General features: G+C 40.7%; 1 protein-coding gene across 2 annotated transcripts in view; it reads right to left on the bottom strand.

Annotated features, from left to right (window-relative positions):
* The window catches only part of LOC121513315 (exostosin-1-like), a 69,340-nt gene extending 52,716 nt beyond the window's left edge, over positions 1-16,624 (bottom strand). The window contains exons 1-2 of one of the 2 annotated variants that reach the window (XM_041792978.1): positions 16,206-16,624; positions 14,714-15,934 (exon numbers count right to left, since the gene is read on the bottom strand). In XM_041792978.1, the coding sequence (XP_041648912.1) occupies positions 14,714-15,654 (941 nt within the window). In that variant the 5' untranslated portion in view covers positions 15,655-15,934; positions 16,206-16,624. Of the gene's footprint in view, positions 1-14,713 lie in introns of both variants that reach the window. The other variant, XM_041792977.1, reaches the window with a different exon arrangement.
* Between the last annotated feature and the right edge of the window lie 379 nt (positions 16,625-17,003).

Genomic DNA, 17,003 nt, shown 5'->3' with positions numbered 1-17,003 from the left:
CATCACTTCAGGCCCTACAAAATAGCCTCTTGAACCCATGTTGTAAAACAAGCAGGAATTCTGCTATTTTGATTTTTCTTGCAAATAAATCTTGTATTTTGGGACAGTCACACAGGATATACCCCTGACCAGGGTAATCTAGGTTGAACAAAAGTTTTTTAACCAAACAATCAACCAATCAATTGGGAGCTATCAGCCCTTGCAGCATTGTGCATCAAATTAAATACCCCAGAACTCTGTGCCACCTGCTGGGTATTGCACTCCCTGTGGTTGTAATACAGGGAGTTTAAGACATTCACTGTGCTGCTGGATCACTTTATTGTAGTCAGCACAACCGTTAACACAGAACTTTGGCATTTTAATAGTACTTCACTAAGCAGAAATCAGCTCCTGCCCCCCAGCTGGGGTTCTTTCTGTGACATGGTGTCATCTGCAAAAAAATCTATTGCAGCTAAATTTTCCATTTTTAACAAGAAGTCACAAATCCTAAACACATAAAGACAAACATATTATTTTAAAAGCGGACTGGGGATTTCACTGGCCTCTCCATATTATACCAAAGGATACGATAAACTGATCTTAGGCAGCATTATACAGCAAAAAGTAGACTCTAATGCAGCTAAATTCCTTTGTCCTCGCAGGCACATCGGCCCAGAACAAAGCTTTACCATCTGTTAATGAATTCCACGGCCTGCAGTGCTCGCTGCTGCAGGCAGGTAATTAGTTTGAACAGCGGGAAAGATCAAAGACAACACTTCCCATCTTGCCCTCTGGTTCTGACCTCACAAGCGGAAGTCACAGATTTCACTGAGTGAGGGGAGGAAAGAAGCTGTGTGAAGCTTGGCCGACAGGCTTAATATCATAGAGTAGGTCATTTCAGTGTGAATCACAAGAACTTACAGGTTTGATAAAAAACAAAGTGGTGTACAAAAGAAAAACTCGCTTTGAGCCTTCGCCCATATTTACATGTTTACACCTTGTTTTCTTTGGCTTTACTTCTCGACATAATTTAATGAGTTTTAAGAGTCTCCACTTAAATTGTTAAAAATTGAGTTTAATGGCCGCTTAATCTGCAATAAAGAGCAGGGTGAAGAAGGCCACCTTTTCACAGAGGAGCTAAGACTATCACATAGCAGAGGTTATCACTATGTCTGCTCAAGCTTCCCTTCCTCTCACAGAGCCGGTTGAAGCCCTTATCTGACAAAGTGGAGTCCAAAGAGGACAGTGAGAGATAGCATATCTGTGTGTGCGTATATGAATGTGTGCTAGTTTTATCTGATGATCCATGCTGCTATCTAGCCAAGCCCCCACAGCATGGTGGCTGGTAATTTTTTCATGCTGCCAAGTGTGGTTACATTAACACAGCACAACACGGTCCATCATAGTGACGATGATTCATTGCCAAGTCCGTCTCAGAAGATACTCGGACAATAACACTTGTGTGGCCAAACTATTCAACAGAAGTCTCTTCCTGTCTCTAAATCTCCGAAACAGAAATACTAAAGCTATTTATTATTGTACTGTAATCCCTTCCTCTACTGAAAATGAAATGAAATACCAAAAAAAATATATTTTGTGGCACTGAGTCAAGAGTCACAGAGATTTAGAGGCTGTATGTCCGCGGGCTTGGCAGGTCCACTCACCACACTGACCAGAGGATTATAAGCCTGCAGGATTTTGTTGGCCTCGGTTTTAGAGTGCCGCTTAATTCTGCTTGTTGCTCTCACAACATATTTTATCGTACATGAGGGATAATTGAGATAGCCCCCCGTCATGCTGTGGGGGGCAACTTATCAGTGTTTGAAAGGAAAGTACGTATGCCTCATACCTCACCCAAACACCGGGCTTCCCAGTAATGCATGTGTTCCAAAAGGTTACATCTTTTGTCCTGAGACGCTCCTCTGGTGGCACTTCAAATGACTTTGTAAGAGAAACTAATCAAATATTTATAACTACTCTGTAGAAGCATTTGAGATTTGGTCATATTTTTTTAAGCAGATATGAGCACACTCACATTGTTCATGTAACAGACGGACCAGTTGTGTACAGTGGATGAAATAGTTCCTTTTCCTTTACATCAGATTAATCAATCTTGCAATATTTTCATACAGGAAATGCTACCTGGCTTTGGGAAAATGCAATCAAGTCATAGTGTCAAAAAGTATCAAAAATGTACTCCAGATCAGTTCAATGTTACTACCTTTTATCAGTCACTTCGTCCATACTGACCATTAAGTGCTGCTTGTGTTTCATTATTTTGCCTATTTCAACACCCCTCTGTTCTCAGGTCCAACTTTGTTCGGCAGCTCCCTCCACTTTCTGCTTTATGGTTTCATCCAGTCCAACTTAATCACAAGGAAGTGGTGATATGTGCCTGCACACGACGACAGAAAAGCTCTTCCTGGAATGGACCACACTCTGCGCCTGGCACGTGGACATCCCTTTCCCTTATTTCACTCTCCCAGCATTCCAAGTGGTATACATCACCTGCACATGGCTGCCAAGGACAAGACATACATCATCCTGTCAGGACAGGAGAGAGAGAGGGAAAACGGCCAACAAACAGTGCTGTCCTCTGTCCCGAACTACTACTCTCCAAAGAGACTGAGAGTGCAGCTAAAACCCATTCAAGCACATAAAACATTGAATTTGAATCAGGGAGAGTCTGTGAATGAGAGAACTCCAGTGCAACAGCACACCAGGCTCAAATAGACACGACTAAAATGAAGACCAAAAACCTTACAACTCACTAAATTTTGACTACTCTTAAATAAGACTGCACCAGGTTACAGCAAGTCAGTGTCCAAGAGCTGACGTCAAGGTAATGTGGAGCTGGCCGCTTCACGGGAGCTCTAAGTAATTAATGAGTGATGAGACGTGAACAGAGATGGTAATACCCTCTGGTTCCTCCTCGACCTCTCACTCAATAAATTCTGGCAGTGAAAAATAAGATGGCAATCAACTGAGAGGTGAGAGGACAGAATCCTTCTGGGAAACAGTTTAGATTTGGCAGTCTGGGAATAAGGGGGGACGTGTGGGGGCATAGTCACATAAAGCAGCCATTTTCAAACGTGAACTCCTCACACTTGGTGGATAATATCAGGAGATTCAGGCAAGGAACTTGCCTGTCCCACAGAAGAATGTCTGTGTCATACAGGCTCTCACATCTTTAAATAGGAGTGCGCACAACTAAACGGCTTAATTCAAATCCTTTGGTAGTCAGCACCAGAATTACAAATTGGTTAAACGAATTTACATTTTTTATCGATACAGGCCCACACATTGCCAAAACTCTCTGCTTGACTGTAATGCAGCCAGCCGCCACTGTAGCTTTCGTGAAGACAACTGCATTGCTGCCACAATGCTCTTTAATCCGATACAAAATAGTGAACCGATAGCATCAATAGCATCTCTTGGGGACATGAGATGTTCCCAAGAGATGAAAACATTGTAAACTCACGTTTACAAATGCACCCCAACAGGTAGTGATACACCAGTTGTAAAAATCTGGACCGATACCAATGTAAAAAAAAAAAAAAAGAGTATTGCAGCATTTGGTCTTTATCTGTAGACTTCAAGAGAATGGAAAAAATGAACGCAGAATATGGACGGACAGGTCTACTCTTATCTGTTTCAGTTTAAACTTAGAGCATAAATAAGTCTTAAAACAGGCCAAAAATATACCTTTGATGACTAAAACTGAGTTTAATTTTTATCAAGATGACTAAAAGTAGACTAAAATATAATCTATTTTTGTTAGACATCCAAAATCCATGAAATTTATCCACTGTGGGTGAATCTGTCAGAATACAATGCATTTGTATCTCTTCTGCCTCTCAGCTGTAGAAAGCAGAAAACACAGGTTTTGCAGGTTGCTGGAACACACTACCATTATTTGGTACCAGATTCAGGCAAGAAAATTCATTCTTGAACTAAAAGTAGACTAAAATCTGAGGACTTTTTATGGACTAAAACTAGACTAAAATGTTTTTGAGTTTTTGTCGACTAGATTAAAACTATAAAAGGTAGAAAGGACTAAACAGTCACTAAAACTATAAGGCAATAAATCCAAAGTCTAAGACTGCAACTAAAATGAAAAAAAAGGCTGTCAAAATAACCACTGGATACTATATATGTATGCAAACAGCTCATGACTACTTAAGAACGGATGCCTCTTTATAGCTGTTTCATTCATATGCAGGATGTCTATCTACTTGACTGAAAGTATGGTAAAAAGTGACAGGACTAGAAGTGATGAGAGTCTACAGATCACCAGACCGACTCAGAGCAATCATGTTGTGAGTAAACAGAATGAGCTGTAACTCAAGAGGTCAGCCCCACATGCCTCTGGCTCCACTTGGATGTCAGAGTCAGTTTAGTAATTTTTACATGACGTGGAGCAGTTATGTAGAACAACAATGCCGGCCATGCGATAGCCTGGCTGCTTAGTTATCTTTTTCCCTGTATTTGTTTCCGTAGCTATCACTTTCGGTGAGCTCTAAATATGAGCAGTTTATAATCCTCTGGCTGTGTGGAAAACTCTGCAACATCCATCTAGTTCAGCCCCTTAACCCCTCAACACACGTCTATGGACCATTAGACTTATAGGCCAAATAAATCCCACTCGCACAGTGTTCATCCGCAGATGGGTCCACTATGCATGTCTTATAGTTGATTTATTCTGTGCAATTTGAAACTGAGAGCTTACAACTTCTTTTACTGCAGTAAAGGCATATTTCAAGCATTTAACTCTTATATCTACATAAAATTCTTAAATGATCCCAACTCTCTCTCTTAGTAGCTTACAGTGCAGCATTTCTGTGCCAAGCTTTAGACACCAGGCATGTGGAAACACACAGCCCATGGAAAAATTAGAGCCATAAGTTAGACTGACAACACAATGTCCAAAGGGGGCATAGAGTGTCAAATGTTGGTCAGCTGCCACATCAGTACTGTTAGTCCGAAAGGCAACTGTGAATTGTCATCAAGAGAAACAGCAAAATGGCAGTAGGTGCCTTAAGCTAATCTTGTCTCATCTATAAAGACAATGGGGGAAAAAATGAACTGTTAGGTTACTAATGGACCAAAGTGATGGTCAAACGTCCATTGAAAGGCCAAGACCAAGCTGAAAGACTGATGCAATTTCAGGAAACAGGAAGCCATAGGAGAGATTTTAGTTTACTCAGCAAACAGAGCTGCTACCAACCCTTCTGAGTCACCCTCACTTGCTCTACAACCCAAGCTTTCACTTTCATACACCAAATGGCCTGGGAAATCACATCTGAAACTGTATTAAAAAAATTGACCATCTTTCGAGATGATTGTGCGGTCAGGTAAGTGTCATACAGGCCTCTGTGGAAGAGGAGGAAACCTATAATCGGTGCTGAGTGGTTTTGTGGTTTACCAGTCTCCTTGGCGGCATGCTGTATCATTCAGCACTTACCAGCAGAGCCAAGTGTAGGTGGTTTCCTGGCAGAGCTGATTTACAAAGAGTGGCCACTAGAAGAAAAAGGAAATTTTTCATAAACCTTAGTCACTAAAGTGGCTACAATGTTGCTTTTTCTGTTAGAAAATCACTAAAAAAGCCTTGCATAAGAGGAAAACAGATGACTGGTGAAGAAGGGTTTACAGTAAGAGATGGCACCATCTTACAATCCAGAGTTTCCCACACATGGATAATACATTTGTGGGCCACCCAGGCATATTATTATACAACAAAGTATGTCTGCAGAGCAGATTGGAGCTATTGGTGAACCCAGGCGACATTCACAGGCAAGCTCCTCCTGCAAATGCATCTGTAGTGGTGCAATGCACTGTGTTAAAAAAAGTTTAAGCTTCATATCCAGTCATCTAAACATTTTCTGCAGTTTTCTGTGGCTAATTTTATCCTTCACTCCTGCACATATAAAGCCTTGTCAACAATAAGCCTTCACACATGCAGCTCACTTGATATGATTGTAGGACAGCAAGTGGAACATTTCAAAAGGCAAGTTATGTTATTTGAGTGTCTTTATACAACATACTAATGAATACTGTCAAAAGTGCAAAAACAAAAAAGTCAGGGTGGGCCACCACTACTGCCCCGTAAAATTTCATTCTTTAGGAACACATCAATACTGCACTCAGATACTTCTGGGACACTTTCAATGATTTACTGGGCTACAACAGACAACTGGTTTTTAACTAAGAAGATACTAACTATAAAAATTTAATATCCCAACCACAAACTTTTTATTGTGCAATAACACAACTCATTAAAACTCAATCAAAACCTCCCATGTCTGTTATTTTCCAGTCCTGCCAAAGGCAGCTAAACTTAGACACATATCAAGCCAGCTGTTGTCACTGCGCACAACTGGGCCATCTTTACAAGTTCATGGAGTCTAGCTCTTGTCATTCACTTACTCTTTACCAACATCGCACTTATTTAGGCCAGGTTTTTAATCATAGTTTTTCTTCCACTTTCTATTAACTCCTCTACCTAGTTCAAAACAATTCTATGAAAGAGACTCAGCAAAAAGCCAACAAACCTGTTTTTCCCACAAAGCTGCCTGATAAAAAAAGCTGTAGTGGATAACAGATGCTTGGCTGGTTTGATGTTTTTACTTGTCACAGTTTCTAGAATATAAAAACAGAGTTTGCCCTAGTTATTCCCTTTCACACAACCACAGAAGGTGCATGCATGGAAGCGTTTGTTGGACGTTTCAGTATGTGAATCATGTTCTAACTTTTATCTGTAGATACAAAGTGACAAAAGCATTTGATTACTCTGCTTGCTGCCAGTGGTAGTTCTTTGGAAACAGCTATACGTGGTACCCTAAAGATAATTTATGTTAGAGGAAGCGCTTGAAATATTTCAATGTAACATCAGGACTTGGATTGCTAAACATTAGTCTATAATTCTAGTAAATTCTAGTCAAAAAGTTTTTGGATCTTGAATGGCAAATTGTGATGCTTCTATTTGACCTGTGACACTCTCAACAGAAACAGGACTGCAGACTTTTATACATCCAAATGTTTGGAAGCTAAACTGAAGTTGCAAAATAAAAAATACTTTACACAAGTACACTGAAAGAATTTTTTTTGGGAAGAAAAACCTAGCTGCCAGTCTAGTGTCTTAAAATAGCAGACAGGAGTGAAAACAGCCATTTAAAGTAAATATGCAGGAAATCAAAGATCGACATCCTCCCCTAACGATTATCATTTTCCCCAAGCTCTGTAAAGCCTGCATCAAGTTGGCTAGCAGCCCTCTGCTAGGGGCTTTGGCCAATACTGAGGATTAAAATCCTGCGAGTCTATAAATACACCTAGCAGACCAGCGTCAGCACCCAGCCAGCTATCACACTCACCTCGCACTGCTGGACGGCTGACATGTGTTTTTCCTCTTTTCAGCATCTCTCTTGCTTTTACTTTCTCCTTGTTTTTCACTCTCTTAAGACTCTAACTGTGCTCTCTCTCTTTGTTGTTCTATTTTTCCTTCTAACACACTCTCTCTGTTTTTCTCCCACTCTTCTGTCTCTCCCGCTCCCCTCATCTCTCACTCCATCCCTCTCGTACTCCCTCGCTTGGCAGGGCCTCTTAATTGGAAACAAGCTGTGAGAGGGCTTTCAGTTTGAGGTTAAAATTGCATCTGACCTGCCTCCTGCAGTATCTTTCCTGCTCTCCTTTGGCTGTATTACAGGCTTGTACACAGTGGCTGAGTGCAGATGTCAGAGGGACAGAGAATGGTGAAGTGGAAGGCACAAAGTTGACCCAGTGGCTGGAAACAGCAGGGACATGACAGGTAAAGAAATACAACGTACTCATGCTGCTGTAAACATGAAAAACACATTGGGAAGTCTGTTACACATGTACAGTACACATTCATTACAGCACTAAGAGTCCAGCAACCCTAAGCTTCTTCTCAGTTAAAAAAAAACAAAGACATCTGGAAAGATGCCAATCTTTTCACCAAGAGAAACTAAAAACTACAACAGAAGAAACCAAAAGCTAACAGGGTTCTTGGCTGCAGTTTAAGTGTATATTCTAGGCAATGAAAGACCTTGAAAGTTCAACAATTTACAATAAAAAGGAGGATGCCCAATACTGGATTTCTGCCAACATCCTACATACGATATAAACAAATACATTTTAGTTGATACCTAAAAGGTCCAAAAGTAGTTCAGACCTTATACTCAATTCCTTAAAGCACACTTTAAAGCTGAAGGAATGGGGATGAAAAAAGAAAAATACTTTAACTGAAGCAGATCCGTTCATCCTGCCTAAAACAACAAAGTTATTAGTACACAAGGCCAATATCTCCGTTACTATTACTGCCAGAAATGTTTATAGCTTACAATACCGATAGTTAACTTAAATCTACTATCTGCTGGTATTAATACCATGCTAATAATATCAGGCACCCCTAATAAAAAAAGAACACCAAAATATCGAAAGTAAAACAGAAGAATAAAACCACTACAATCAGACATGGTATTGTGCAACTCAGCAACAGTACGTACTTTGAACAGACCACACATGTGAGCATGCTGCACATAAATAACTCATACAAATTCCAAGCCAACATCTGGAGAAGGATGTCTGAACTATTGCACAAAAATGACATGGCCATTACATGGTAATTATGGTGAGAGGCTGCATTCAGCCTGTCACAACTTCCTTGTTGTCAGTGGGAGAGGATAAGAGGGATTTATTGCACAAAGGGCCACAGCCAGGCACAGAAACTATTACTTCCACCCAGTTAGACCGCAGACTGTACTGTCTGACCCATAGAGGTTTAGAACAGGACCAGTACACACGACAACCTGTAAAGAGAACCCAGCAGTGCCTACAGATTGTGCAAACCAGCATTTGGCCTGAAAATAAAAACTAAAATTTGAATTAAGGTCTTTGCAAAAGGATCATGCAGATATGAGACCGATTTTAAACAACAAAACAAAAGTCTAGATATGGTCTTTATCAATTCACTTGGCAAACATCTACTTACTCCAGTGAGATTTTTACAGCAGAAGCAACAATATTATTTTGAAATATGCAGCTTTATACAGCTAGTGTGCTGCTGACAGTATAGTGCAAGTCAGAGGCACTGTTAATTTGGGAAGTTGAAAGTCAACCCGAAAACAAATATTGATCTCCTTGGCAACCAGCCTCCTTGACTACTGTCCCACCCACATATTTGGCCCCTTTGAGTCTCACCCCTTTGGAAAGCCCTGCACAGCCGGGTGCCAGGCTGGGAACATGCAGCAGGTCTGGGTATGATTACAGACTGAAAATAATTCAGCTTTTGGGGACTGATGAATCAGTTCTGTCAGAGTGTAATGTTAACCATTTGGAGTTCTCCCTCAAAAGGCAAACCCCACCCAACTTAAACTCCCAACAGAATCATAAAAAAACCCTCTTGTGAGAATTAGATTGTGATGGTCTACTGTGCTGGTGCTAGAGCCAAGAAGGCAAATAATTAATAAAACCTAATACAGCAAGAAAAGTTTATTTTGTAAAATCTGCCCCCTGTGTGCACAGACCAAGGACCCATGTAAAAATATTACTGTGCCAAACCATTCTATTGAGGATTATTCACACTGATTACATCTGACACCCAGCAGCTCAAGTAGGGCTGGCCAATACAGAGTTTTTAAAATATATTCATATATTTACAAAGAAGATAGAGAGTAGGGGTTGATCTATCTTTTTCAGGGTTGATGCTAATACTAAGTACTGTATTTGGAGTTTGTGAGACGGATAACTGATACTTGGAACTGATATGGGTTTATATGATGTACAAAATGTAAAATTGCATTATAAAAAAAGGAAAACAAACAATTTAGTCCTGCCTATATCAGTATGAGAAACTGCACATAGCAACACAGTAGCCAAACAGGAAGTGATGCCATATGCTCACTGTGTCAGTGGCACCCAGGCTGAAATGCTGACTGGCTGGTGCTAGTGTGACATCTAGCGAATCAGGTTATGTTGCAACTGAGACATTTGGTGAGACCGAGGGAGAGTAAAAATAAAGCCAGATGGGGAGACACAGTAAGTAACACACTTTTTGATTAATCAATCTTACAAACTATTGGTAAAATAAACGCCAAATATCCCACCAGCCAAACGCCAAATATCCCCTTAATAATCGTTCAGACTGATAGTCAGTTGACCCCCTCATGTAGAGAAAGACAATATTATTTATAACAATGTAGTTTATGTTGATGCGTAGTCTACATAAAAGATGCCATACAAAGTGCTCAGTAAAAATGAAGTGTTTGCAATAAGAACCACTGACAATGACATGCCCGATTATTGATTTGAAGTGTTTAGTCTAATTGGGGAATTGCCATCTAATCTTCCTTATGTTACTTCATTTCAGGAGCATTTTTATTTAAGGTTTTCAAAATAAATAGTTTATTTATATGTTGTTTTTTATGTACATATTGACTTTGTGCAGCTGGGCTGGTTTAAAAATGTCTATGTGTCATCTAGTGTATGTGTATTATGCTTAGTTCTTTGTTTTTGTTATTTCTTTATGGGAAAATATTAAGATGTTTATAGTGTACTCATTTCAAATAAAAAAAACGTGAATAAATGTATTGTGGTCCATATCCCCTTTATATCAAGAGGGTCATTATATTACTCTCCTTAGCAGAAAAATTGTAAAAAAAGGGACATTATTTATTAACTTGTCCTTGAAATTAAACAGTATAAAGGCAATAATATTGTCAAACTCTCAGTTAAATACATGAAATCTAGGTATGTTTCTAAACAGCATTCATTCTAGTCTGCCACAGTTTTTACAAACAACAGATCTGAAACTTGAAGTCAAGTGTAGATGACATGTGAGAAAAGGCTATTAATGCACATGCCCATTTTAAAGATAGTAGGATATAAGAGAGGAGTCCCCATGGACTTGAGCTGTATTCTTTAAAATCTCAGCTCACTGAGAGATATTTTTAACAGGTCTGTTACGAACAAACTTCTCATGAAAAATGTATTACTGGCCCAGAGGTGCACCTTTCACTTTCCCTCTTACGTACACAAACCGGGGAAAGTGTGCCTGTTATAAAACCATGGAAACTAATGTCTGAAATCATCAATAGTTTCCAGAACCATTTAAAACTTGGTGTGTTGTTAGTGTCTTGGCAGACTTATATATTGAACTTTCACTTGCTGCAAAGTAGAAAGACACACAATACATTTGAGAATCTTTACCAGTGCATTCAAGTGTAGCCTACTTAATATTATGACGTAAACGTGCACAAATCTCACTTTAGAAGTGTGATCTCATAAAGCTGAAGTTGTTTTTTTGCTGTGAACTGTACAGTTACCTATCCAGATTCTTTTCAGTTTGAGATTCTTACAAGCTAAAAGTGTGACTATTTCAGGTTGTGTTTTAGCTAGCTGGATCAAAACGTAAGCTGTGATCATTTAGAGAAAAAAGACATGTATGGTTACATGTTGCTAAATGGGTCAAGTCTCACTCAAAACAAAATGTTGCTCTGATAATGGGCTTCTGGGAGAAAAACGTTACACCTAAAATGACTATTCCCTCTTTACTTTTAAGATACAGGCATTTCTGTAACCATTTTTGATTTAACTTAAGCACAGACTTTGCTGGAAGTTGGCACTCTGGGGAACAGTGAATTAATTTCTTTTAATTCAAGCAAAATTCTGTGGTGCACTGGGGATCATGCCAAAGCGTGTTGACTGATAGTGGTGTGGCTTACAGAGGATGTACTGACTGAGAACCATTAGACATACTGTAGCCATGCAATGAAACTAAGCTGGCGAGGGCTAGAGAGATACCCAAAGCTCGTCTCCCCCCCAATGGTACTTAATGACAGGGGGATTAATTTTTCCTTTGGGTTATGGCTCCGATGCCACCTGTCTCACTGTGAGAAATCACTCGCTGGAAGCACTTGGCAGCGAGGGGCAGAGAGCAGATAGCTCATGTCTTAAGAGCGATAGAGAGAATGTGACTCTGCTGAGTAAACGGATGAACCTCTTAAGCTGATACCCACCTACACAGGCCGCCACAAACACAAGGATCCTCTGGGGATCAATGCTAGGCAAAACACATTACACAGGGTGATATGGTACAAATTAGAACAAGTGTAGAGACACCTCTCGCTTGTAGCTGGGGTAATCACATTGCTGTCTGGTTTCAGAACAAACTTCTGCACGTTCCCCAAACAAAAACAGATGTTCAGATTTAGATAATGAGTACTGCAAATTTACCGATATAGAATACCAGAGAGATTCCTGGTAAGATTGTATATTTGAATATTTATAAGGCTGGGCTCACATAAAACCTTTTAAACACATGAAAATACCTGATCAATCTATAACTTTTGACAAGAGGGTTACAAGGCCCAAGACATCATACAGTGTTATGAGCATTCTCTTCATACTGAATTTGAGCTCCGACCCTCTGACAGAAGATTTAGATTACCAAAGGCCAAATCCAACAGGATAAAAAAGTCAAGTCATTACATAACTAAATCTTAAAAATGATCAACTATGGAGTACTTAACTTTTACTAGATGTCTGAAGATGTCCTTTAACGATGGTCTGGCCTTTAGTTTACCTTTAGTGTATTTTTGTATCTTATGTATTTCTGTGTTGCGTCTGAGTTTGTTTGGTTGTGCTTTCCATGGTTCATGTTTTTTACCTGCCAGCAAAAACATTCCTTCTATATGCACTCCGTCCCTGTGGTGCTATACAGTCTATATCTTTAGAAATCTTTGCTTCTGCTTCTAACCTAAATAACTATAATGAATATTATGTTTTTTAAGGCCACCGTGTCCTTTTCAGTCACTCCTATGTAAGTGTTAGGAGAGGCATAATAGCATGCTGTTATATACTTTAACTGCTTCTAGGGACAGTAGGGGGTTCCTGCTATCTGGTTTTGGAATACCTGCATTTGAAAACAGTGACTGAAACATTTTAATGCCAAACTGATACAATTCAGGTGTTTTATCATTCATTCCTATTTGTTTGATCCTCATCAACAATGGACAATGAAGGTATCAGTATTTTTAAAAACAGAGAAAAATGCAAAGCTTACATTTATGTTTCCTGAAATTCAGCTCTCAGCCTCTCCAGCTGTGCTATGTCTTCTTTAGTGTTGTGAAAACTGTTTTATTCAGGGTATGTTATTAACTTTACTCGTTTTTTGGTGTAACAGCTGTATTGCTGTTAATTTTCTCATATGATACAAATAAAACATCACTTCTTTCAAACTGCTTTTGAAACTATAGTGGCCAGTGGAAGCATTTATGACCATGCAGGCAGCACAACTCTCCATGGTATGCAGGCTGCTTTTGAGTATAGTGCAGAGCTGATTTTTTTTAATTAATATATTTTTTGCTGTCATGTGATATTGAGCTTTATACTGAATCATGTGCATAGCACTGGAGCAACCCTACAATGAAATCGTCCCTCTAAACTTGACAACTAACAACAAGGTAAAGAGTTGACATGGGGGTCAGTGACAGCAGGCCCCAAACATTAAGGGGTCACGCAGGACACGGGTTGGGGCCGGGGCATTCCTGGCTCATGCAGTTGGGTTTGTCTGGGAAATGACTGAGCAAACAGGGGCCAGAGTGGCTTCCCCTTACTGGCACCAGCGCATTGTCCCTACTAATCCACTCCAAAGAGCCACAGTCAAACACCCAGCGCCACACAGTCACCAGTAACAACACAGCACAGTCTGAGGGGACACGAAATGAATCCTGTTGGCCAAAGCAGGGAGACAGGCACCAGTTTGCTCATCAGATTTGGGCACAGAACACAGGACTGGATGATGATCACAGAGCACCTCTTTAAACCAGTGAGTGTGTGCAATATTGCCTTCTTCAGGGATGCAGTGTAACTACAGAGACGGGATTGTCAGGATTATATAATTTTCAAATTCTTCCATCAGTTTCCACAAATTGGTTATATGAGTGCATCATGCGAATTAAGTTTTAGTGTGTGCATTTTTATACACTACTGACAATTTCTATATGCAAGGATCAAGTCTGCAAATACAATTACAGGATGGAGGAAAGGTTCAGAGGAAGAGGAGCAGATTTATGCACTGCTGAACAGCCGGCTGTATGGACAGATGGGAATATCAATTGAATTACATTAATAAAGTGGCTCTTGTGGCTGACATTTAAGCAAATCTACTTATCTGTGCCTCATGATGTTTAATTTGTTAAACAAAATTGTATGATTCAAGGACTGTTTAAAAGTCAAATTGCCATTCTCCACCCTGGTATTGAATAAATCAGATGGGCTGAATAAAATGACATTTAATCAGGGAAGAGAGGGATCAAGGCAGTCCCAGAAAAAATATTTTGCTTTAAAAATTTTCTCATTATTCTGCATAAACTCAGGGAAGTTGGGATGTTATGTAAGGGCCATCCCACACTTTAGATTCCTATGAAACAATAGATGATGTGCAATCTGTCAAATACTGCATCTATCAGTGTTATGAATGATTTTTGTAGGATTGGTTAAATCTGAGGAGGAAACAAATTGTCACTCAATATACTGAAGACAGTAACATTTATCTTGGAGCTGTTAAGGGTAATGCTACACTGTCATAAGCAGCATTAGTGAGAAAAACAAGACAGAGTAAAAGAAACAAACCCAAACTATGACAGCAGCTGTATAAAGTCAGTGAACAAAAACAGAGACACACTCATGCTGGAAAAGTTCTCCACATAACACTTACTTGTCATACTCTGTGTTGTCTTTGTCACAGCGTGCATCCTTGTGCTTCTGCCAGTCCTTCCCATGCTTGCAGGTAGTGAGAAGAACCACATCCTCTGCATTATGAACATGATATAAAGCATTCCTAGTGTCTGAACCTATTCCAGTTAGGTACCTCTTCCCCTTAAAGACAAGCATGTACTTCCTATAAGGGGGAATAGTGTTATGTTTTAGGTAGCCCCTTTCCCCTCCTGTCCTTGGGTGGTCTTTAGAGAAAAGAGGGATAGAAACGTCAAAGTTGGGCCTAAAGTTTTCTGTGCTGATGCTTGCCTTGGCCAACATTGCAAGCCCGATGTCAAATCCAAGGTCCTCTGTGTAGTCTGGCCAGGTGCCAGAGTATAAGTTAAAGATGATGTGGTTTTTTCCCCCATTCCACAGAGGAAGGCTCTGGACTTTTGCTTTCAAGTTGTGGACATACTGGGGTGAAAGCTGGTCCCGGTCCAGAGTGTCCAAACTCAGGACAAACAGGCACGCCTGCCCTGGATCAGGTGTATAAAACCTGGATCCTTCAATAGAGGACAATATGTTCTGATAACTCTCTGACATCTTCTCCCCTTTCTGCTGGGGATAGACATACACTTTAAATCCATTCCTCTCACACAGGGAGAAGTCAAAGCAGGACTCCATCCTGCAGCGTTTTCCAGTGTAAACACCTGAGTTAGCGTCCCTCTTCTGCCTTGGAGATATGTGCTCATTGTGATCATCGCTCTGGTCTTGCTCCCAGGAGCTGAAAGGCTGCAGGGACCCCGGGAAGCGACGCCACCGCGCCCCTGAGAGGCTGCGGTCATCACGCCGGCTGGGACCCCGTCTGGACAGCGGTACTTGTATCCCCCCAAAGAAAAACAACAGGATGAGACACGCGCCGGCGGAGAACAGGGTTAAGTACCGTTTTTTGGCCTGCATGTGTCCTAAGATCTGAGATAAGATGTCTGGCGATAAATCCAAGGAGTGCCCAAGTTTTGGTTTCACCACCTCCTGTGGGATCGCTCCGCCATCTTCCCCCGGGCTGCAAGGGCTGTGCGCTCACGTCTCCCACCTTCTGCTTCAGATGCCTTTCACAAGTCCGGGAACTGATCCAAAGCATGTGGGCGACTTGTAATGTTCATCCACCTAGTCTCCTCGTCAATAGTTGAATCCACTCACAAGCGTCAGTTCTCCTATACAACAGAGTGGCCCGGATCACCTAAAAATAGGGATCTAACGTTAAAGTGGGACCCCACTTTCTAAGGAGTACCATGTTTACTTTGCTGAGAACGCTAATTTTTACCGCAAAACATTCATGTTTAGTCAATCAGAAACCCGCTATAATAGACATCAACATTACACATCATGAGAACTAACTTGTGTATCGTTAAAGCATTAGTGTGCCAGACTTGTTGCCTGGTCAGTTACTTATTGTCCCTGCTGGAAATTAGCAACAAAGAAGACAGTGGAGCTTTAAACATCCAACATACCTAATTCAAGATGTCTCCATTCTTCTTTCGCTTAATACATCGACGATTAAAGGAGGAATTTCAACTATTTACTCAATCTAAACAGCGTATCCCCCAGGTTTAGCTAGCTAGCACGCTAACAATCTGGCTAGTTTCTGAAAACATTTCCAGTTAGCTTGTTAGCTAAGCGGCTGCATCAAAGTAGCTCTAACGCTTGTTGGAAGTGAAGACAGCCCGGCCGGTAGTCTCTCTCCTCCCGTTAAAAACATGTCTCTTCAGCTGAGAAACTTATCCTTTTCTCTTCCCACTTAAGCAACAGGAAAATTCCTCGGTTTCATTTATCCAGCGGTGCTGTTCAAGTGGTGTCTCTTACAAACACAAAAACAGGAGGTGCTGCAGCCGTAGAGACTGAAAGCCAAGCAGAGAAGCAGCACGGTAGTCCCACCACAACGGCTGCTAGTGATGATGTGACGTCCCTCCCCGGAGCACGTTGGCTTACCATTGGCTGGCGTCATATCCGAGGAGGGCGGGGCTTCCACTGCACCTATGAGCATTACAAGGAAGAGAAGGGAGCAGATGAACTGTCTCTACAATGATTTACCATATCCTCTACATGGGCTGAGATTTGAGGTTTGTGTTAAGAAACAATGCAGGCCATATGAGCGCATAACGTATCCTAATATTGTTCACTCAAAACTGAAATTATGGAATAAGTAGTGCTGTAGGGCAGTGGTTATATATTTGCAACTATTTGTGCAGTTTATATTTGTAAAAAGGTTTGTGTTAAGAAACAATGCAGGCCATATGAGCGCATAACGT

Source organism: Cheilinus undulatus, linkage group 8, assembly GCF_018320785.1.
Source record: "Cheilinus undulatus linkage group 8, ASM1832078v1, whole genome shotgun sequence".
NCBI lineage: Eukaryota > Metazoa > Chordata > Actinopteri > Labriformes > Labridae > Cheilinus > Cheilinus undulatus.
This window is presented reverse-complemented; position numbering and strand designations above follow the sequence as displayed.